At 36.0% G+C, this 25308-nt stretch overlaps 1 protein-coding gene across 1 annotated transcript in view; it reads right to left on the minus strand.

The window, feature by feature from the left end:
* Nucleotides 1–24183, minus strand: part of LOC125653294 (TPR and ankyrin repeat-containing protein 1-like) — a 69199-nt gene extending 45016 nt beyond the window's left edge. Inside the window, exons 1-15 of the mRNA XM_056144723.1 lie at nucleotides 24075–24183; nucleotides 23874–23986; nucleotides 22760–22837; nucleotides 20124–20380; nucleotides 16698–16872; nucleotides 12624–12977; nucleotides 12258–12527; nucleotides 11841–12088; nucleotides 10661–10814; nucleotides 10382–10519; nucleotides 10026–10253; nucleotides 9215–9475; nucleotides 8426–8874; nucleotides 6728–6884; nucleotides 5252–5566 (exon numbers count right to left, since the gene is read on the minus strand). Coding sequence (XP_056000698.1) covers nucleotides 5252–5566; nucleotides 6728–6884; nucleotides 8426–8874; nucleotides 9215–9475; nucleotides 10026–10253; nucleotides 10382–10519; nucleotides 10661–10814; nucleotides 11841–12088; nucleotides 12258–12527; nucleotides 12624–12977; nucleotides 16698–16872; nucleotides 20124–20380; nucleotides 22760–22796 — 3043 coding nt within the window. The 5' untranslated portion in view covers nucleotides 22797–22837; nucleotides 23874–23986; nucleotides 24075–24183. The remainder of the gene's footprint in view (nucleotides 1–5251; nucleotides 5567–6727; nucleotides 6885–8425; nucleotides 8875–9214; nucleotides 9476–10025; nucleotides 10254–10381; nucleotides 10520–10660; nucleotides 10815–11840; nucleotides 12089–12257; nucleotides 12528–12623; nucleotides 12978–16697; nucleotides 16873–20123; nucleotides 20381–22759; nucleotides 22838–23873; nucleotides 23987–24074) is intronic.
* Between the last annotated feature and the right edge of the window lie 1125 nt (nucleotides 24184–25308).

Consider the following 25308-nt stretch of genomic DNA (forward strand, 5'->3'; position numbering starts at 1 on the left):
ATAAAATCTAATAAGCAAATGGTACAAAATGATAACCATTCACACTTACTTCAAGCAAAATGCAAATACATAAATACTACTCTACTTATGCACATGACATGTATGTTCGCCATGAAAACGCATCGAATGCGGACGACTATTTACCTGGGTCTACTCGTAATATATATAAAGGACCGCAGATTTACATGTACACTTGTCGAAAATACTCTAAGTAGTCGTAAAACTCCCTTTAATTGCATAATCCATGCATGAAACAAAACGATAAACTCCATTTGTATTCCAACAGTAAATACCATTGTCCATTGTACAGACTGCGACACACTTAGCCCTTGCCGATCATAAAACATATTTTATTGAGAAACTCAACAGGATTAGGCAACAGGCATAACCTATAGCCAATGTAGGCATTATCCATGTATTGTGCATGAATCCGTATATCGTATGATTTACTGGTCAGTGTATGAATCAGGAAATCATTTAGGTACATAACTTGTTTATGCATATATAATTGCATATACAACACTGTACGAGTGTATGGGGGAGAGAGAGAAAAAAAAACACAGAGAGAGACCCAAACGATGAACTTGTAATAATCGCGCTCTTATTAAGACAAATGATATCGTTAATTCAATAAAAGAGAACAGTAACTCAATATTGCTCTCATTAATTGATTGTACAGATTTATTTGATCCATTTAAAGCACGCAATAATTAAAAATTAACCATATCTTTAAATAATGTTATTTTCAATCACTTCATTTTATGCTAATTTGGCGCTCAATAGATCTTATATATCTATGCCATTTTGCGTTATTACATTCTGCGTTGAACCCGACGCGAATTGCACTAATGCAAAATGTAATAATTGAGATTATCATAGTATTATGCGTCGTTATCAAGCACATAGAATCAAGGGGAGGGGACAAGAGGGTCTGTCCCCCACCGTTAATAACAATATCCATGATTTTGTAATGTAAATAAAAGATATATTGGGTGACCCCAGCTTGAAAGTTCTGATATAATAGTAGAAGACACATACCATCACTAATTAAGAAAATAAGAGGCACTCATAGTAGGGGACTCTAACCACCCCATCCCATCCCCAGCGATTGGGGAAAATGAAGTGTATTGGGGCAGTCAAAGTAAAAGACACAAACACCCCCGAATTAGGAATTTGAACATCGGACAAAACATCTTGGTTTGCTTGGGTTTTTTGTTTTATTTTATTGCTGTTTTCGTTGATGTTTTTAAATAATTATTTTGAATGGCAAGAAATTTTGAAGAATCCAATTTTTCACTTTTTTTTCTTCCTGTTGTATGAAAAAATGACGACACATGTATGGTTATTACATTTTACTTTGCAACACATGCATGTATACTAATTGTGTGGTGTAGAATTGCACTCTTTACCAAGTTGTCCTGCATCTACACAGTGTAAGGAATGGTAAACCAAAATCACAAAACAAAATGCATATAGAGACCAAGATATTTTTAAGCGTAAGAATACATAAATGCATGTATTCAGAAAAATCGCATGCATGCATTGCCATGTTACAGGACTGTAGTATATGTGTGTTTTAACGTTTCTGTAACATGTCATAATGATTAATTTCAGGCTTGAGTGCGATTTATTCATAAATATTTTCATTTCATAGATCTGGCCCAATAGATATGTACATATGTATTCTGAAAATAGGCATAGCGCTGTACGTCGAAATTCTAAATTCAAATGTATTCGATAAGATGATACACTGTAGTATTCATAAATCATTAAAAATTCGTGTTGAGGTTTTATTTGATATGATGCAATGTCAATATACTATTATAATGTATAAGTAGGAATTGCAAAAGGTAAGGGTATAAACATTTTCTTTTTTGATAAGTAGTGTCAATATCTAATTGATCACGAAAAAAAAAGCATTATATAATTTATATCCGGATTCATATAGGCCTAGCAATTTAGATATCAATATAAACAAAGCTGCATAGTTCGGGGGGGGTGGGGGGGGTCTAATGAGTCTGATGAAATTAAAAGAAAGAACCCAACATTTACATTCAAACTAGATGTGCTTTAAAATGAATTCATTTCTGCTCTGACTGAAAGAATGTTTGTACATTTTCGAGAACGAATCTTGCATACAAAATAATTAATAGGGGAACACATAAATTCGAGCTCCTTTGGGATTTAATGAAATGTATATATGCACCTTTCTTTCAACACGAATTGAATTTGTGTAAATTTTATATCACCCACGTATATAGGGGGTTCAGATGGAAAGGGAAACTGGTCTGCTCTCCCCACTCTTTTGACAATCTACTTTTTCCGTTATTCTAACATACAAAATCAATATTTTCTACATGCACAGTTCAAACTAATGTGTTTTTTTTTAATTTGTAATCAATTCAATTATAAGCATCAACTCCTGTAAGTTTCCAATATATTGTCAATAAAATTTTTGAAATAGCTGGAAACTTTAAATGCTTGTAAACGTACACTTATATTAGTGATCAATTTTCTTTCCTTTTGTGAAATGATATATTGTACATCGAAGTAGGACGGGGTCTCTCTCTCTCTCTCTCTCTCTCTCTCTCTCTCTCTCATCCCATACTCTCGTACAGTGCTGTATATGCAAATTATCTCTCTCTCTCTTTCTCTCTCCTGTTCAATCAATGAATTTATAATAGTACATGCAGAGACCGTAAAAAGTTATGTGGTTCCCAAAGAGACAATATACTATATTTTCATTTATACAATATATTTCCTTTTACATGTGTCTGTGTAATCACCTGTTTATTCTGGATTGCAAATGTAATGCCCGTATTTTCATACAGATGTATATTTATCCAAGTTTGTATATGATCATCGATAAATTTTGAATTGTGCACGCAATTTATCCAACCAGATGCTCAGTGTATATGTACGTGCATGATTAGATTCCCGATTTCTATAAACTGCAAGCATTCAATAGAGGAAAAATTTTCGACTCTGACATTTCCCCTGATTGAAGACACCCTATTTGGCACGGGTGAAGTGTGTCGCAGTCTGTATAATGGAATGACAACGTGTTGTAAAGTTCTAACGAGATACAAATGGAGTTTTATCATTTTGTTTCGTGGATTTATCAGATAAAGAGAATCTAATATTTTCGGTAAGTGCACATCTCCAATACCTGTTGAATAGATGTCCACATTTGATACGGTTTTGTTTATTTTTTTGGCGAATATGTCATGTGCATTACATATCATGCATATGGCATGCACCTGTATTTTGCAAGAATTTATATGAATGAAATATTTTATGCTCTTTGGTTATTCCATTCTATTAGTATGTAATTGGCAAATGATTTCTCCGCTTTTATTTCATAAAAACTGCAAATACTTGCATGCACTTCCAAGTATGCAAGAAAAGCTTTTTTTGCATTTTTGTCTAAATTATCTAAACTTTCAGAATGTTTCATTGGTATACAATAAATATTTTGTAATTTTGAGCAAAACATGATGTTTTCAAATTTTATTTTTATTTATTTCTCATTCCCTATATATTACTATCGGAGATGTGCACTGGTCGAGTCCACCTAGAAAAATCACCCAGGTGTGACAATCAGATTTGGGTTATATACGGGTAGAGTAAATTAGGCCACCTGGGAGAAATATGGCGGATGAGATGAGAAATGTGTACGTATTTATTAATTCATGTCAGCTTTAATCTTTAAATTAAAATTGATAAATGTCGTTACTCAAACATCGGAAGTTCTATACTTCATACATGTAAGCTTTAGACCAATTCAAAATAATTCGTGCCGCACAGTTCAGTCTCATCAATCAATGCTTGTGAGAGAGAGACCTAGAAATGTGACCATCACGCTGACCGTAATCCAATCTAAATGAAATTAAGTTAAAATTCACTTTCTATACAAATATTCACATACATACGTATTTTAATAAGATTTTTGGTTGTTTCAAAACTAACATGGTTAATATAAAAATAATTACGATATTTAATAGCTGATGCAGCTTTATTTGATTTCATTCCAGGTGACAGGAAAATGTACACATTTTATTTCTTTGTTGACTAATTTTGTTTCTTTGTTAACTAATTTTATTTCTTTGTTGACTAATTTTATTCCCCGACATCTTCGGTTGGCCTTATTTGTACAATGTATGCATAAGCATGCATTCTTTTCATGTCGTCGGATAGAAAAGAACAGAATAGTGTCGGCAAGTTTGGACATCCAGTTCATCGACTGTAGATATAGGAATAAGAAACTCCAGACTAAATTTGGATACTATATCATGTGTAAAACATAATAGCTAGTAAGTGATACACAGGTCCAAAAATTGTTGTAAAATAGCACTTACTATGCTAATAAGATGGTTACGCTGTCAACACTCCGATCGTTTCGGAAAGAAGTGTTTTAAAAAAGCTGTATTTGAAACTACAGAGTGATGCAGTAAGTATTCGGATAAGATAGTGGCGTGTTTACATTGGCGGTATGTATCAGAAATGTTTTGCTATGACTAAAGTCATTATATAGAAGCCGATTTATTTCCGTTGTTATTTTTAAGAGTAGCATCACGTGTCATATGAAAAAATGTGACTTTGATGTCGTCTGCTTTGTTTACAATCTTTTAAACACGGGGAAGTGAGATGGGACGAAAAAGAAGTGAACTCAGCATTTAGGTATAAGAAATAGTATGGAAATTACTAGAAGGGAAAACAATCAGATATGTGTCAGACTTGTTGAATATTCCAAAGTCTACGATTGTGGATATAAAGTAAAGATTTGAGAAGGAATTCTGTAGAGAACAATCTACACGACATGGAGATATTTGCCAACATGTACACTTGTTCCCTTCTAGATGTTAACCCTACATATTTCATAGTAAAACTTGAAAACTTTAAACCTTGTTATTTTCATGCAAGTTACGATTTTTCTGGTCCAGTGGTTTTGATAAGAAAATATGGCCAACACTATTAGAATTCTCATTACCTAAAGATTCTTTATACGAAGTGGAAATTTGATGTTTGAGAACATGCAAAATTTTCAGAGGCGACTGCAGACAACTCCATAATACATGAAATTTGATAAAAATGCTCAGGCGAGCTAAAAAGCAGTATTTGACGCCCACTCCCATCTCGGGGTAAAAAAAAATGTAAGCAAACGAAACATTAAAATCTATATACATCAAACTCATCGTGTTTCATTGTTCACATATTTGATTATACGTGTAAATGTATATTTTGTACATACCAGTTGCCAATGTTAATCTGATGCAGGCGTGAAGGAAGGATTCCCCCTTTTCTATATAGAGGCTATGGTAGTCACTTCCATTATTCAACAACTCCAGTATAAAATATACCACCCAGCCATGTTCCTGTACTTTGTTAATGTTACATAGTATTTTCAAATCAAACGAATCCACGTATTTTTCTGACCAGCCGGACAAATCCATAAAGAGCTGCTCTGCTGGAATCCATTCGTTCTTCTCAATAAGTCTGTAGACTGTCTTTATCCAGTCATATTTGCGAAAACCCCTTATGTTTCGAATTGAGGAGTTTTCAAATTCTGTTATAAAATATTAGATTCAAACTTCTCTAAAATAAACACATGTCGATAACAGCAAATGCAAACAAGGAGTAATTCAATCTACATGTGTTTGATGATACGTAAAACGTACATTTCCCTCCAAGAAATGAAAGGATCTGTTCGCTCATGATCTCCAGTGATACTTGTTATATTATGACATAACCTAACAACTCGAATACTACATTCACTGCCCATGTGTACCCCCATTTGTTTTATTAACTCTTCCGGGTTATATAACTGGTATCGTTAGATTTAAAATGATTTCTGATCATGTTTTAAAAGAAATGGTTTTTGTAGTTCTTACGATGTTTGAGCAATTCAAAATTCTTATACAAATCGTATGAGCAAATTTCAGTGTATTCCGGATGCTTACATACAGATTGTACCCGTTTTGTTCTTAAGATCTTGTATGTTCCTCAGTAAAACTTTGAATTTCTATACACCCCCCCCCCCCATCCTCCGGCCTGAGGGGTCATTATATGTACACTAAATGTGAATTCTTACAATTAAAGTTTACAAATTGTACCTTTTTTGTTCATTAAAAAATGTCCCACTTAAAATACATTATCATATGACAGTCTTCTGATATTGAGAGTCATCGTTTGAAGAAACGTGAATTGTCATAAATGGAAATATTCGTACATGTTTCGGCTTTCCTCTTTCAATAGTTCTTGAAAGAAAGCTTTTTTTAAAAAGAATCATCACCGTATTTTTAATATTTCTAAATCATTTTCCTTTTGGTCCTTCATGTCAGCAAGGTGAAACTCTATGATAATTTGTGTCAATTTTGGTTGAAGATGATTATGCGATTCTGGAGAAAAAGTCGAAGTGTTGAAAAGTTAACGATGGGAGATACATTTTGATTCGAACAATAATCGATAAAATTCTCGACTTCTCCTTCACACTTCAGTAATTCTGGAGAGTTATAACATCTATGCAGAATCAGCAATTTAAAAGAGCATAATTATGTAACATATTAAAATTTGCATACCCGTTCTGAAACAAGACAAACATACTGCTGTCAAACCACGGTTTATCATTAAAACTCTCCATTTTGTTTTAATATCAACCCAATTCATGTAAAAAAACATCTTCGTTAAATACAAATGAGAAAAATAAAGAATTCATTTCGATCCATACCTCCACATTTTGAATGGCTCATGGCAATTTCATACAAAAGGTCTTCATAATTTATTTGTGATGAGCCATGTAGGAGTTGGCAGGCACGTCGAAATCGTGAAAGGGCTGCTTTATGCTTCTCCAAACCGGCATAGGCTTTCCCTATTCGCATTTGAGCCTAAACATGAACAAAAACAATTATATTTGTGTTTTATCACTTAATATACAATATGTAATTACTATTCGATCAAGACAAAGGTCTCATGGCGGGTGTGACCGGTCGACAGGAGATGCTTCCTCCTAGGCACCTGATCCCACCTCTGGTATATCCAGGGATCCGTGTTTGCCCAACTCTTTGTTTTGTATTCTTTGTGACAGTTACGAGATTGATCACGGTTTGTTATTTTCGCCTTTTATACGATATTATAGTACATGTATGTGTAAACGTCAATAATGATTCATCAACTCTACTAGAGTCTATAAACTTTAGGTTTCGGATGTTTCAAGACAGTATCATTTTATAGGTATTTTGATTGATTGATTGATTGATTGTGTCTTGTTTAACGTCTCTCGAGAACTTCTTTTTCATGCATATGGAGACGTCACCGAGATCGGTGAAGGGCTTCAAATTTAGGCCTTTGCACGGCACTAACGGTCATTGAGGAGTGAGGGTTCTTTAGCGTGCCACACCTACTGCGACACGGGACATCCGTTTTTAAGGTCATCTACGAGGGCCCGTGACATTCACATCTGATGCCAAGCGTTTGGCGATGGAATTGTCAATACCGGTTTTAACGATTTAGGCCTGTCGAGATTCAAACCCCGGCCTTCCACATGCGGGGCGAACTCTTTAACGTCTAGACCACTGCGGCGGTTTATAGAGGACATGTGCGGTGTCTGTAAAAAACAATGTAGAGTATTTTGACACACACTGCACATGTCCAGGAGCATGCAGATAACGGATTCGAAAATGGTTTGAGCGGACAGTATTTACATACAGAAAATTGAAAACATAAACAGCTTCATCGTGGATAAAACAGATTTGACTTAGCTTTTCGATCGTCAACTTCCCAAAATTATGTAGCAATATTTCATTATCACCTGTATATTGTGTTTATGTCTCTCAACTGATTTCATACGCAAAAGGGTGTTTGTGTACGATCCGTTTTTAAATAGAGGTAAGCTACAGACAAATACGTTGATGTTACAGAGGTTTGAACAGTCTCGTTTAAAGTCAGTACTTCGTAAATGCTATGGTCGCTATAACTAACTAACTTACAATTACAACCTGTAATGCTGTCTGACGTGTTTCATACCAATTGTTAGGCCTTTCTCTGCATACTAATTTTTACAACGAATTACTTCGTTTACCTGATCAAAATATAGGACTCACGGCGGGTGTTATGACCGGTCGACTGGGGATGCTTACCCGTCCTAAACACCATATCATAACCCTGGTGTATCCAAGGGTCCGTGTTTGCCCTACTTTTAATTCTGTATTCTTTATAGGAATTATGAAATTGATCGCTGTTCTTTGTCATCACTTTTTTCTGGTCTATTCCATTTTTACCAAAGAGTTGCAGGTCTACAGCCATGAAACCAATAATTCTTTGTTATTTCAACATTACGGCATATGACAGTAGAATTTCAGACACATAATAGGTACGATACAATACTAGTGCTACAGTTAATACCTCCTGCAGATGTTCTAATACCTACCTGGTATGATTTCTCAGTAACAGTTTGGAATTTTTTAATCTCTTCTAAAACGTCTTTATATTGTTCCAAGTGAAGATAGCAATCTGCTATATTGCAGAACAAATGCATCAATTCAATTTGTTTGGCGTGTTTCATATGCTTCTTTGCATTCTCAAACGATACTAATGCAGCTTTGAACCTTCCCTCTTTAAATATCCGATCGCCTTCACGTTGGAAAAGTTTGAAATCATTTTTGGATGAAGCATGGACTTCAGCGCTGGAAGAAGCGGTTTTATCTTCCTTTGTTTGATTCTGGGCTTTTGAATTTGATCCTTCTGTGTCCGATTTGAATTCCTGGTTAGTACATTTCTTTCTCTTTTCTGAGTCTGCGGCATGTCCTTGTTCCTTTGTGTCACTAATCATATTGTCTTGCGTTGGTTTCCCCTTGTCATTACGACAAGCTTTATCATCTGCAAGTATATGTCAAGAATAAATGACCTGGTGTTATTGACATGTGCCCGTATTTAGAATTAATAGATCCTCATAATTCGGATTTTTGTAGTTCCAGATTCCACTATAAAACTATACATGAAATAACATCCCCGTGTTGTACTTTGAGGTGGAAGGATGTATAAAAATGTTTTGTTAGAACTAGATAACGAATGTTCTTTTCACATGTGTAACTAAGAATACGAATATCTAATCACCTAACGTAACACATTTTCACTTGCTCATTTATTTACATCGGAACCGATGTATGATGGATATCATTATGGTTCTACCCCTAAGTAAGTAAGTGGTAGCTCTTACCTTCCCTTCTTTCATTCAGTAGCTGAAATACTTTAGGATCTTTACTTTGATCAACATATTGCACAGCCAACTTTCCAAATCTATCTCTCAATTCTGCTGAAACACCCATTTCTAAAAGCATTTCAACTACTTGTGGCAGCGTGTTGAATTGCGGTGGTCTAGGCATCCTAACGACTGAATGAAGCGGCGAATTCCCATTCCCATCAAATGGATCCATCGTCTTTGCTTCTTCAGCCATGCACGTCAACAATGCAGCATTGCCTTCAAATTGAAAATAAACAGCATTGGGAAATATTAATTACAAGGAAACTAAATTGTTTCAAACACTCAGATTTTGATTAGTCGGTTTTGAATTGGGTGTGTTGTAAGATGACAGTTGAAGCTTGGTTAGAATAAGAACATTTTCAGATTTGTCCGAAAGCATTTCAATAAAATGCTCGCGTGACTATTTCATTCACTTAAAAATTAAAGATTATTATCATTATGCAGGTTTACATTAATATTTAAGTAATGATGGTATACTGAAATATCATTGACAGCGATATATTGATGTGAAAAACAATGTATTTCTTATCATAGATATATTTTATGATTCACTTTTATGGCCAAATTACATGAACATGGATGGACATTGGATTTTATTGAAAACGTAAACATCGATTTTATTGAAAACGTAAACATCGATTAAACAAAATGTTCAACTATAAAATGCATAGACCTACATGTAAACAATGCCAAAAGTTAATAGTATACATGTATTGAGGAATATTTACTTTAATTATTTCAAAGCCTTTGAAATTACTAAACATACCTGTAATAACAGCCAATCTTGCTGCTGCATGCAGAGGTGTATCATCCTCCGTCTCTTTAAATCTCAATATGCTCTCTCGTCCTTTTGATTTTATGATGTGCACAATCAAGGGAACTAACCATGATCCAACATCCTTCATCTTTCCTATTTTTTGCTGTATTAGAAATGTGAATAAACAGTTGAAGGATATTGTGCTGAAGTCTGCATCCCTTGCAATACCTTTGGCATCTGATTCAAGATGAAAACATTCAATAAAATATAATATAGAATAAATAAATTCAAGCTAACACTCAAGATACTATTCATATGCATGAAAACAAATTATTCGCGGTATATTAGAATCTTTTAAAAAATACCAGTGCCTTCCCCAGTCCCCCAGACCAGTTCTTTTATGGATATCCACTCTGCCTGTTTGCTAAGTCTGTGTAGCACATCAGGCCATACATCATTGGACACGGTTTGTAAGGCCTCGTACCGCTCCGCCTTTTCTGCATCTGTTTTTCATTATTATAAAAGTACTATTGAATAACAGTAAAACGCTTCCATCGAATAATGTATGGATATACACAATATCAATATGCGTTGAAAGCCTATTGTAACACTATTTGATACTCAAATGACATTTAGCGACTTACCAGACATGTACGGAAGAGACTTTAACCCTTCAGAAAGAAGTTCACCTTTATCCTGGGATGAAAGTTCCGGGATGTTCTGTCCCCTCACGGCAATCTCGACTGCTTTATTGTATTGTCTAGTTTTTCTGAGCAGTTGCGAAAGTCTCCAGTGGCCCTATACAATATCAGTTCATGCTATTTTATAGAGCTAATAAATTCATCAAAAGTTTTGAAGCTTACCAGTGAATATATATGTAATTAAAAATCAAAAACTTGTTCAATTATCATTAGTAAGTTGTCCAAGATATCAGGATATGTTTATGAAAGCTAGACAGGATTTGGAAACTCACAACACAAAGACATCATTAACCAATACGCGCAAAATGAGTCAACTTCATAATCGTTACACGATAGTTTCAGAAGTCATGTATGGTAGAGGTAGGACATGAGAATAAGAAGCAAATGTACAATATAAGTACATATACGACCGTTTTGTTATGGTCAAGTCAAGTGATGGGTTTTTTGTTGAATTATTAATTTATTTTTAAATTGAGATTTTTCACTGATATAGGGACGTCACAAGCTTTAGTTTAAGTGCCATGAATAATTGAATATTGACCTATGATAAGTGGCCAAGACCATTTAGCAATGATGGTTCTTTATTGTAACAACGCCTACAATGACATGAGATCTCGGTTTCTAAAGTAGCGAGTTTCACCTCTAGAGGCAATCGCGTTAGCAAAAGAATATTTGTTTTCTGTTTTTACAATTTGGGATATGTCACGACCTGAAATCGAACTGGAACTCCTGCATGTGAAGTGATCGCTCAACTAACTTAGCTTCTCCGGTGCACAATTCATTTACATGTGATGGAGAAATATATAACTATGCATAATGAAAGGTGGAGATAACGAACAGTGATCAATCTCATAACTCATATATAAGCCTCCTATAATATAAATTTTTGAAATGTAAAGATACAGCTATGCAATTCTTAAAGTTTGTTTGAATTGAAACCTGGAATTCTGCAAGTTACTACGCTTACTTTTTTCATCACAAGTTTATCGTTCAAATTCTCTAATGTATTATATGTGTATCAATAAAGTATCATGACCCTGTTGGCGTATACACTTTTCTAAATGCGCTAGTATACTATTCTGATTTGATTACGATTATTGGAATATTTCCTTTAGAATCCTACCTTCAACCACGTTTTGTCCATTTGGACTGCCCTCTTTGCGTCTTCCAATGCCTCGTTAAGACGATTCAATTCCGAATGAACCGTACATCTGTTTGTGTACAGAACTGCACTCTCTCTTTGAAGTTCGTCACATCTCGTTGATAACTTTATGGCCTTGGTATAATGTATTAGAGCATCGTCATATTTCTTTTCTGTCTTTGCTGTATTCCCTTTGTCCTTGATTTCAGCAATATGTTTTTTAACTATTTCTATATCAAAATAAAATAATTGCAGTTAACTTATATCGTATTCAAATACGAAGGAGATGAATAGCAAATGAATAATCAGAAGCAGGTCATATGAGTGAAAATGATATCGATGAATGAATTTTATTCTGTTTTATCACATATGCTATTTTCTTCTCTCAAAGAAACAAACCCGTGTCCATGAACATTCTGGATAAGGAATAGTAGCACTTGTCTTCTGCTTCACAAAAATCAATGGGCAGATTTCCGGTATTGTCAAAAATGAAGGAGTTGCAGCCATTATTTAAGCAAAGCAATAATAAGGGATTTCTTTCGTCTTCACTACAAGATCTAAACGAAGCAATGATGTGGAGTACACAGCGGCCATACTGGTCCACAGTGTTCTTTTTCTCCTGAGTGTTCAAATACTTTCTGAACAGGAATTTCACAAGTGCGTCCACTCCTATAAAAGATTTCGTTTTGATATTTCAAGTCGAGCATACTTTTTTGTCATTTCAAATGAACTTCTTCACGATAATATGATTACAATATACTGTACCTGTTTCCAGGGTCTTAATCGACACCACGTGCAGCACTGGAATTCCCCATTTTCTTTCAATATCTTGGATCGGTGCCCCATTTTTTATCAGAGCTAAAGCAAGATCCATGCCGTATCTTTTCAGGTCCTTAGTGGAAAGATCTTGCAGTAGAGACCCCACAGATAATTTCGTGGCGGAGCAGTTGGGTGTAGAGAAGTCCAAAGAACTACGTGGCCCTGCATGTTCCCCGGTGACTAGCAGACTTACTCCTTCCCAGCATTGTCGGTTGGCCAGTTGTTGAAGGAGCAATTCCTGAACTTCAGGAGAACCCGGATTTAGTTCTTGGTGTTCCTCCAAGAGCCTGTCACAGTCGCCTGCAGCAACACAAATTTTATATTCTAATCTATCATTCCCATTCAGGTATTCTAGTGTTATTTCTATGACTCAATATAGATTTCGTCGTAATGGCATAATATTTTTCACAATGTGTTTACATGTGTATAAAGCAAACTTTTTAACGCAATGCATTCATGTCATAAAGTAAAGGTTCCTAAAGGACTAATATTTGGTGCACTTCTAATATTTGCCTCTTTCATGTTATAAAGACAACCATAGTTCTATATAGTTCGTTATCATCGCCTTACATACTATATAGATCGATTGTATCTTGTTTAACGTCCTTGAAAAATTCTCGAGAGGGACGTTAAATAAGATACAATCAATCTATATAGTATGGAAGGCGAGGATAACGAACAGAGATCATTGTCATAACTCCTATAAGCAATACAAAATAGAGAATTGGGCAAACATGGATTCTTGAATACCGGTATATCAGAGGTGAGATCAGGTGCCTAGGAGAAGTAAGCATCCCCTGTCAACCGGTCACATCCGCTGTGAGCCATATCTCTTGATCAGATAAACGGAGTTATCCGTAGTCAAAATCAGTGTGCCAAGAACGGCCATGTTATGGCACATTTGATCGTCTCGGCATGTTTGGTCGCCGGCGACCATTCGTGCAGCATGTATCGTCGCCGGGCGACCGAACGTGTCATAAGGGTGGACACGAATGGTCGTCAATTTTAGACCATATCCAAGCACGAATGGTCGCCGTCCAAGCCCTTTATCCCAAACCCTAACTTTGCTTTTCTCCTCCCTCTCCTCTTCCAACAGCACCTTTTCCCCTTCATTCTCTTTTATTCCTTCTAATACTCCTCCTCCTTTTCCAAATTCTTCATTTTCTTCTGAACGAGTCATTCGAATGGTGGGTAAGAGTTAAGGGAGATATGGCGCTGCCTGATAGCCTTCTATGAGCAATCAGATGCTATTGGACGTTCCCCATAAAAATCACAACACAATGTATTCCTATTTGAAACGGCTAATCAAACCTTCGAGGTGTTTGAAGTGTGCAGAGAATAGACTTATTCTCTCGATCTCGCCCTCTCTCTCTCTCCAACTTTCTTTCGCTCTCCCGCTCGCTTTCTCTCACTTTCTCTCGCTCGCCCCCTCTCGCCCGCCCGTTCTCTCTCGCTCGCCCCTCCCTCTCTGTCGCCCTCTCCCTTGTCCTTGCCCCCCTCTCTCTCTCTTTCTCTCTCCCTCCCTCTATCCCTGTTCCTCTCTCATGCCCTCTCCCTCTCTTTTGTCCTCTCTCTTTCTATTGCCCCCACCCTCTCTCTCGCCCCCTTCCTCTCTCTCTTTCTCTTGCCCTCTCTCTCTCCATCTCTTTTGCCTTCGCCCACCTCTCTCTCTCTCTCTCTCTCTCTATCTCCCTTCCTCTATCCCTGTCCCTCTCTCGTGCCCTCTCCCTCTCTTTTGTCCTCTCTCCATCTCGCCCTCTTCCTCTCTCTCTTGTCATCACCCTCTTGCTCTCGTCCTCTCTCTCTCTCTCTCTCTCTCTCTCTCTCTCTCTCTCTCTCTCTCTTGCTCTCTCTATCTCGACCACTCTCTCTATCTCTCTCTCGCCCTCTCTTTTGCTCTCTTGCCCTCGCCCTCATCCTTGCTTTCGCCCTCGCCCACGCTTTCTTGCCCTCTAACTCTCTCTCTCTCTTGCCCACCCTCTTTCTCGCCCTCTTCCTCTCTCTCTCTCTTCCTCCCCATTCTCTCTTTCCTCATCTCTCTCTTCCCCTCTCCCTCCCTTTATCCTACCCTCTCTCTTTCCCTCTCTCCCTACCTCCCCCTCCCTCTCCCCCCCCTCTCTCTCTGTCCCTTGCCATATCCCTCTCTCGCGCCCTCTCCCTCTCTCGCGCCCTCTCTCGCCCTCTTCCTCTCTTTCGCCCTCTTCCCCTCTCTCTTGCCCTCTCCCTTGCTTTTGCCCTCGCCCTCTCCCTTGCTTTTGCCCTCTCTCTCCCTCGCCCTGTCGCCCACCCTCTTTATCTCTAGATATTTAATAAAATCAATAAGATGTCTCATAATTTAAAGTTTATAAGATATCTTATGAATATATAAGATAAATGCAAATACATTTTGTATGTATCTTTTAAACTATATAAATATCTAATAAACTTTATTATATATCTTGTATATGAAACAAAATATCTTATCAATTTTATGAGATATCTTGTAAAAGATAGAATATATTCATTTTTTTATAAGATATCTTATAAAACACAAACGATATCTGATATATTTTATAAGATATTTCATAAATCAATTTTTATATAAGATACATGTACATGTATCTCATACACTTTATGAGATATCTTATGATATATACAAGATATCTAATAAGCTTTACAAAATATCTTAATATGAAGTTTATAAATTCATTTATGAGATATCTTATAAAATATATAAGATATTATAAAGTTTATGAGATATTATATTTAGCATATAAGATATCATATGTTTTATAAGATGTCTTATAGAATATATGAGATATCTTATAAACTTTCTTCATATCTTATAGAAGTTATAAGATATCTTGTAAAGGTTATAGAATAACTTATAAAGTGTATAAGATATCTTAAATCAAAAACATTAAAAAGATATCTTCTAAACGTTATGAGAGATGTTATATACTATATAAGATATCACATATATTTTTAAGATTTTATAAGATATCTTATAACTTTTCAAATTAATGAGATATTTTTAAAGAGGAATAAATGCAAAATTGACGTGTCATAATGATAGTGGTATGTAAGAGCATTGTATATTTACATTGTAAGATGTTGTCACTCGTATGTTTGCAAAAAAAAAATTCACATCAAATTCCATTCAGAAATACCCATGCTTTTGGTTCTTTGCTTTGTATCCTGCTTGACTTGTGTCATAAATGTGTGCATACAATACAAACACATGAATGCAAAAACGAAGATGGGGGTTGGGATAGGGGGCTTGGGTGCCGACTATTCGTGCTCAGGTATGGCCTAAATTTGACGACCATTCATGTCCACCCTCAAGGCACATTCAGTGCAGCATGATTTGTCGCAGGCGACGAAACGTGTAACACGAATGGTCGTCGGCGACCAAACGTACCGTACGCATCGTCGCCGGGCGACTGAACGTGCCAAGGCGACCAAACTTGCCGTAACGCGGCCTAACAATCGGTATGAAACACGTCAGATAGCATTTGACCCAACGATAGGTTGTATTGGCAAACTAGATCGTTATAACGACCATAGAATTTGCGAAATGCTGGCTTTAACGAGACTGTTGAAATCCCTACACCATCAACTTATTTGTTTAGTAGCCTGACTCGATTTAAAAACTGATCATACGCAAAACAAGTCCTTGCGTATCGAATCAGTTGAGAGATATAAACATCATATGCAGGTGTTAATGGAATATCGCTATATAAATATGGGAAGTTGACAATGAAGAAGCTGAAATCACCACGTTTGTCAAGTTCAGTTGTTAGTTTTTCGTTAATAGACGTATCTCCATGTACCTTTGTATGTTTATGTGTAATATCCAATACATGTACTTGTGTTTATCAAGACTAGATTTTCAATCACATTTCCTTCTTCTGATCATGTCTTGTAGGCGACAGAATATAGCCACTCGCCCACATAATCCTTTATTACACGGGGTGGAGAGGGGTGTCACTTTAAAGGTACGTGTAAAATTATGAAGAAATTACAAATGTGTTTCTATACCTTGTAGTCTTCGAAGGTCAGTGACTGTGATGATGATTTCCGCTAGAAATTGTATTGTTGTGTTTTGATCATAATGAGGCACCGGTAGTGTGATGTTGTATCCTTGTATCAGCACACCAAGTGCGTCATAAAAAAGATTGAGTCCTTTGTAGGCAGTTGCTGCACGCCAGTAGCCCTGTGTTATAATAAAATCATAATGAATTATGTGCTAAATTAGCATTTGAAATATTGTAAATTAATAAATAAATAAAAATGAAAACGAGCATGAGCTGTCAACTACATGTAGAACGTAAAATCTTTAATTCTGAACCAAGATTAATATGCTTGAATGCGTTAAGAAATGGGGGGAGGGGGGATACGAGGGTTAAAAAAAAAAGGTTACATCTAATTTTATGAAAATTATGTAAAATGTAAGCGCAATGAATGATTTACTTTCATACAATGTTTCTACCATTGTGTCTATAGAAACAAAAGGAATTCAAATTTCAAAATCACCACAGATTGGAAGATGTATGATTTCTGATATCAGTGGTAATTTGTATGTGATGTGAAGCTGTTCAGTCATTCTGATATCAGTGGTAATTTGTATGTGATGTAAAGCTGTTCAGTCATTCTGATATCAGTGGTAATTTGTATGTGATGTGAAGCTGTTCAGTCATTCTGATATCAGTGGTAATTTGTATGTTATGTGAAGCTGTTCAGTCATTCTGATATCAGTGGTAATTTGTATGTGATGTGAACCTTTTCAGTCATTCTGATATTAGTGGTAATTTGTATGTGATGTAAAGCTGTTCAGTCATTCTGATATCAGTGGTAATTTGTATGTGATGTGAAGCTGTTCAGTCATTCTGATACACATCAGAGTGGTGATTTGTGTGTGGTGTAAAGCTATTTAGTCATTTGGGTAACAGTTGGTAAATAAGATTTTGGCAGTCAATGCCCCCGTCATGTTTTATGTGATCACTGTGTACCCTTTATTATATAATAAAGGGACATAGACACGATTTGAGGTAAAAAAAAAAAATCTAATTTTATTTTTTTCATTTTTAATGTTTAAAATGCTTAACTAAAGTATTTCTGATGGTCAGCAAAACTCTGAATGTCAGTTGTCGATGTAAATGGGAGTTACAGGGCTCACAATTCTTTAATTGCGTCCTGTAAATGATTACATATAAGCTAGATATACCAGTAAAAGTTCGTTTAAAGCAGATTTTTCAATTTACAAGGTAATTCTGAACATAATTAAATAGTTGCTAGTGTTTAGCACATCTCATTTTTGTTTTAAACATGCTATTTTCTATCAAGCAATCTATATGTAAACAAAAACAGGACACAGCATAGTTTACATAACAAAGAATTGTGAGTGCTGTATCTTACTTGTAACTCAAAAACGGATATTCAAATTGTGGTTGACCATTAGAAATACGTTAATTAAGCACTGTAAACAATAAAAATGGAAAAATAAAATGTTCAGCTCAACCGTGTACATGCCCTTTTAATCATTTCAAAACTTGTATTAAATGTGGATCATCATGTGTGTTTATTCATTGATTTCGAAATGTTGGCACAGATTATTTTTATCTGGATCATCATAAACCAATGAGAATAGGCAGTACTTATTACGTGATCCTCGTTCTGTATAGCAAGAGTGATTGTTGTGTTGTTCATGTATCTAAGAGGAAAATTTTACTCTTCACACCCCCAAAATCTTTCTTCTGTTTTGATAGATGTTTTTGGTTTGCGACTAAAATTATAGATGCCTTATTTCTCTATTTAATGTTTTCTTAAATATATGCAGCAGGAAGAGGAACCTGATGTCAGGTTTACTTTCATGACTATTGATACTCACGAATCTCCTAAATGACTATTGATACTCACGAATCTCCTAAATGACTATTGATACTCACGAATCTCCTAAATGACTATTGATACTCACGAATCTCCTAAATGACTATTGATACTTACGAATCTCCTAAATGACTATTGATACTCACGAATCTCCTAAATGACTTTTGATACTCACGAATCTCCTAAATGACTATTGATACTTACGAATCTCCTAAATGACTATTGATACTCACGAATCTCCTAAATGACTATTGATACTTACGAATCTCCTAAATGACTATTGATACTCACGAATCTCCTAAATGATTATTGATACTCACGAATCTCCTAAATGACTATTGATTACTCACGAATCTCCTGATCTGGTATTTTTACTTGTCTTAGACATTTATATTTCCCCCTCATTCTCAAATAACAGACTAGTGCAAAAAAATTAATTAATTATTTACGGAATCCGAGCGAACTGTCAGAGGAAACTGCTGTAGCAAATGGAGAGAGCATGAATGGTACATGTATTGTACTACGCATGATCTAAGGAGGAATTCATAGCAAATGTATGACCTTTGACATCTTCCTAAAGAACGTAGTGGGTAGATCACCTGACTGATGATGGGGTTCAATTAATGAACCAGCCACATATATTCACGTTATATGGATCTATAATTCCTTTTTCTATTACATTCACATACATCTATAAAGGCGTGCATGTAAAACTCTGCAGTATTACCTAGAGGGTTATCAGCTTCGTTCGATAGACTAGACTAAACTAAGTTCGGTTTAGATTAGACAGTTTGCCCAACACTTCAATAAATGTATGGCATGAATCTCTCGGAGACATTAACAATCAAGATTCAATGTCTCTTGGTAGCCGCTGAACTGATGTTAATCGCGCCCTGCTGAGGGTTCATTTCGATGCAAAATTTCAATTCATCAATCAAAGAACATCTACCCTAGATGTGTGGTATTTTCCATTCTTTTAATTTTTACATAAACGGGATCCAGAATTAAAAGAATAAAAGGAAAAGCAAGGATCATAGAAGGTCTTTTTTAATGTGTGTTAAACTTTTCCTTACTACAATTTAGTTTTGATTTATTCGTATGAATCAGTTACGTTTTGGTGTCAAGACAAGAAAAGCATAAAAAAGTCATTACATTCAATCGATGCTCATCCGTGTTTTCTACACAAGAATGTAAACAATGTTGCAGTAGCTAAAATAGATATTGACTTCTTTTCACTTCAGATATGAAATGTTCAACAGAATTTAAAACAGTCTAGCAGTATTATCAGGTTTAGACAGTGTACACATGTGCAATGTTTTACCTCAAATGTTTTTTATGTTATGTCAAGTTTTTGTGGTTAGTCTAAAACTAAAAACTGCACAAGTTTCGCATGTACTGAGAATGCGTCTTTTGTCCCTAAGCTAGCCATTCATTGCATGCAATGAAAATGATTTTTATTTTTGTTCTCTCTCTCTCTCTCTCTCTCTCTCTCTCTCTCTCTCTCTCTCTCTCTCTCATTATGCTAGTGAGTTTTTTTTATCTTAATTATGTTTTATATATGCATTCATGGAATTTCACCTTAGCCCAGTAAGGAACAATTTCCATGCACTGTCCAGCATCCGTCAAAGCTAACTCAAAGTTACCCATTTTACTAAACACCAGCGAACGGTTGCTGAGAATTTTCGGCACTTCATCCTGTAGAATAGGGGCGTTCAGGTTACAATGGGCCAGTGCACCGTTATACAAATTGAGAGCTTCGGACAGGCTACCCCTCAGGAGGTTTTCTTCCGCGTTATCCTTGTACCACTGAAGCTGCATCCTGGCCATGTGTGCCACTACAGTAACAACATGATATCATAAAGTGAGAATTCAATAATCATACATAAGTATGCATGTAGATAATTCCATTGTTATTTATTACAATTGTTTTGATTGGACAAAGACAAATTTAAATGAGAATTTACCCATCACTAAATCCAAAAACGCCATGTAAACATACACGCCTGAAAACAAATGACATAGTGCGGGGAAACTATTCAAATTATTGAAATTGATAATACAGGGAACGAATTAGAATTATAAGAATCAAACATTCATTTTGAAGAATTTATCGATGTGTAAACACTGGACATTTTACTCACTTTTATTCAGTTTGAGAAAACATGCCAATCTTATAGAAAATTCACGACCAAAATTCATTTCTGTGGCATGTTTACGTAATTATTACTTTTTTTTTTTTTTAACACTTATAGTACTTCTTGTCATTCAGGAAACGATGTAATATTTTAAAACAAACGAAACGGGTAGTTGCTCACGTCAGTTTCCGTCTTTGCACATGCCCTGGGCTGCGTTCAAGATCGTAGCGGTTAGTCTAGGGGCTAGGTATGTTGGCTGATTTGTGTAATTTTACAGTGCGTTGTCTTTTCATTATTTTGAGGTGAAAAGTAGCTAATAACATCAACTTGTCGTCTTTTCGTTATTTCGGGATGAAAAGTTGCTAAATATAGTTCTGTTGTCTTTTCGCCTCGAAATAACAAAAAAGACTATAAAGTGTAAAATGGCACTTATCAGCCACCTGGGCTAGCCGCTACGATATTGAACTAATGTCTAATGTTCGGCAATCATCGTTCCCATATCCGTGTATACGACGCAATGACGGTTTATACGAAACAATCGTTATAGGTATACTCTCAAACAATACTCAATTTTTCTTCAGATCTTGGAGATTATATTAGTTATACCAACAGGTATTATTTGGTGCATGATTGGATTGTTGAACGATTGCCGTCAGTTACAGCTTGCATTCCTTTAAATGTATATACATGCATAAACTTCATGTAATTGTAAATGTTGTCTCCACTGAGTGAAGGGTTGTACACACGAGGCACATATATTTCTCCTCCCACCCCTATCTCATATCAATGATTCGTTGTAAAATATATTTAATACATGTAACATGTAGCCTTAAATCATGCTATGGATTACGATCTTTCTACAAAGTTTATTTTCGTGGCCTAAAGCCCTGTCTGCGGTCCGTAACCTGGTTATATCTACATTAGTATTTTTACCTTTCCGGGTCACCGCCATGGTGGTCTAGAGACTCTTATCCCCGATTTTATATTGTGATATGTGCGGGGGAGAGTCGGAGCGGACTCCATATTTAAAAGTGCTTTACCTACCTCTTACAACTTTATTTCGCGGATCTATCTTCCAAGATTCAGTTATCGGAAGAGTGTTCTACAAATAGATCATGATTAATACGATGCTATAGCTGTTTAAACAGCCATAAGTATGACAAATAAAGCATCACTTGAATCAGGTCGCTGTCTCGCCATTCGATTTGTTTGCGCATGACGTCAGCACATAAACACATAAAATTCCATCATTTTGTATTAGTATTAATCATGATCTGTTTGTAGAATAATATTCCGATAACTGAATCCTCGGGTCTTGGAAGATAGATCCACGAAATAAAGTTGTAAGAGGTAGGTAAAGCAGCAACACCGTCCCACTTTTCAATATGGAGTCCGCTCTGACCCCCCCCCCCCCTGCCCCCCCCCCCCCCCCCCCCCCCCCGGGCACATGTCACAATATAAAAGCGAGGGTAAGAGTCAGAGGAATCTCGGATTAGTCTAGAGGTAGAGTGTTCGCCCTGCATGCTGAAGGCTGGGGTTCGAATCCCGGTAGCGACAGACCCGAGTCGTTAAAACAGGTAGTGACAGTTCCATCGCCAAACACTCGGCATAAGGTGCGAATGTCACGGGTCCTCCGAGATGACATTAAAACCGGATGCCCCGTGTCACAGTAGGTATGACACGCTAAAGAACCCCACTGCTGACGTCTTATGAGTGAAATATCCTCGACGGGGAGTAAAACAACCGATCAATCAATCAATAGACAATTGGTTGGGCCACTAACTTAGAACTAGGGTGTCCATGGTTCGATCCCGGCGACCGCCCCAAAACTTATTAATAAACTTTTATATACTTAATTAATGACTGCTATTTCGCCTAGAACTGAAAGCCACGGGTTTTTGCACGAGATCTTAAAAACCGCGGTCCGGTGTCATATGAGGCTTCGATGTAGTGGATAACTCTCTTCCACGGGCCTACGCAATATTCAGTGTTATTTTAATTGATATAGAGCTTGTGACGTCCCTGAGTGAAGAATTCTTTATAAATAAACAAGACAAGAACAATAAAATCAATACCTACATTCAAACAGGTTTGGAAATGTTCCAAACTGGTTCATTGTGTTGTTAATGTAATGCTGTCAACCGCACATCATATTGTCTGCATAGAAAAAAAATATATGTATTTACATGTAGCAATAGCATAGCATAAATAATCCAGAAAATATTCAGAGTGGATTGGGTCGGGACTTACGATGGACACGCAGCACATTTTACAATTTCATTTTAAATAGTTTATTTACAAGCGACCTTGGCTACGTAATCGTGTTATTAGACAAATGCACATTGTTTATTGGTAATCTTTGTCCCTGTTTTACGTCACTCTATTACCAAGTCAAGGCCTGGAAATGATTCATGTATACTGATATAATTTACATGATCTGTGTTTTTGTTTTTAAAATTCCTATAGTGGATATCACCAGAAGTAGGCAATAACAGAACCAGAGCTTGCTTGAGTGGGCTTGAATACTAATGGAGATGTTTACACTTTTTTTTTAATATATCTTAAGCTTTATAAAATCTTAATTTTCAAAAACCTTTTTTTAAAAGAATAAATAAAAATAAGTTGAATAAATAAAAAAAATAGTAAATAAAAACACGTGAATATCCTATAAAGCTTCAATTTGGATTTATCACTTAACTTCAGTGACACATTTATTAGATATAGATTTGTTGCCATAAAAAAACATTTTCGGTTTGCTTAAGTGTATGAGGCCTTTTTAAAAATTCTAATCCTTCAGAGCAATAATTCCTTTCTAACCAAATTCATTGACCACATAGGCGGGTCATCACTTTTCTTTCTTCATTGGTTTTTTTTTTCCGCTCCGTTTTCCGTTCTGCGTTTTAGCAACGCCGGGAGAGGGGTTTAACTGTTTGTTGGAGGTAGATAAGTAATTACATGATATTCTCCAGTATGTCTATACTATATACATAGCATAATGGTTAAACGAAGGTCAACATGATCAAGATGAAATATAAATATAAACTACTATAATTTCAATAAAGAAGTAGATCTAGATCTAGGATACATAAACTTTTCATTGAATTCATTTGAATGACACTACTGCTTTTCGGAACCGAGGCTTGAAAATTACACAAAAATTCAATGAAACTCAAGAACACCATATTTAACTTACCACTTAATGAAGTTCTAGCCTCTTCCTCGGCTCGTAGTATATATTACGTAAATATACATTTCTACTTTCGTTTTGAGTTCTCGGAAGTATATTCATTATCGATTTTTGTATTTCTGAAAATGCAAAACATGTCATGTGCTCTGCGTAAATATTGATGAATGTTCAAAGGTATAGAAAGGGGGAATTTTTTAAAAAGTTTACCTGAATATGACTGTGAAAGTATGGAAGAATGGCACTGGCCACAGGCACCTGCATTTCTGTCAATAAGTCGCTCAATAAAGCCAAAGATCGAAAAATATAAGAGAGTGCAAAATTGTGTTGAGAAAATTCGGGTCGTCGTAACTTTGTCGTTTTACAATTACAACGTGTGTAATCCCTACTTGTTATAACTGTGGGCAGTGGGATTCATTTGTGCATTTAGCTTGAAATCTGTACACACTGTTACGTAAGAAAACATGGGTGTCTTAGGCCTAACAAAAATCGTAAGTGTAAAAAAGATAATTTAAAAATCGGCGACTTTCATTAGTCAGTCATCTCTACTTCAAAATTGAAACCCAAGTGCTATTGATACTATATTGAAACTAAATAGATATTTAGAAAGAACAGGTAGTGCTTTACCAAAATTAAAAATTTGATGATCACAGGGTTAGGGGTTTTGGTACAATGTATCAGGGTGGGGTCAAAATTATTAAACGTGTGAATAGACATTGATAACTATCATTCCAATTCTTTTCAAATTTATGAAGAAGTTTTGGAACAAGGGGGACATAAATTGTAAATTTCAGGATTTCTGCACCCCTGGGGCCTTAGGGGTGGGGGTTAAACTGCCCAAAATTGACCAATTTTCAAAAATTTCCTTCTCAGGAACCACACACATGTAAGAAAAACTAAATGCATAGTGATGTAGAGCAGGAAGGCCTCTACCAAAATTGTAAATTTCATGATCCCCGGTGTAGGGGTTCTGACCCCAGGGCGGGGCAAACTTGTTATAAAGTGTTTTACGCAGGTAATCCTTTACCAAAATTATAAATTTGATGATCCCAGGGGTAGGTGTTTTGGTATCAGGTTGGGGCCAAAATGGTCAATTATTCAATGTGTAAACAATAAGACATTTTTAACTTCTTGATTACTACATGTATCATTCTAATTCTTTCAAATTTAGTATGAAACATCTTTGGAACATGGGAGACATAAATTGTAAATTTGCACCCCATGGGCCTTTTAAAGGGCGGGGTAAAAACTGCCCAAAATTGACCAAATTTCAAAAATCTTCTCTAGAACGGCACATGTTTAAGAAAAACAAGAGGTACTGTGAGCAATGCTCACTAAGAATACCCCCCGCTTACCCCAATCTCCCAAAGGGTGTTGGTAATAGGTAAAACTTCAGTATTATGATCCAAAAGGTATCTAGGAACACAGCATCTCCATGCGATGA

Source organism: Ostrea edulis, chromosome 7 (assembly GCF_947568905.1).
Source record: "Ostrea edulis chromosome 7, xbOstEdul1.1, whole genome shotgun sequence".
Classification (NCBI taxonomy): domain Eukaryota; kingdom Metazoa; phylum Mollusca; class Bivalvia; order Ostreida; family Ostreidae; genus Ostrea; species Ostrea edulis.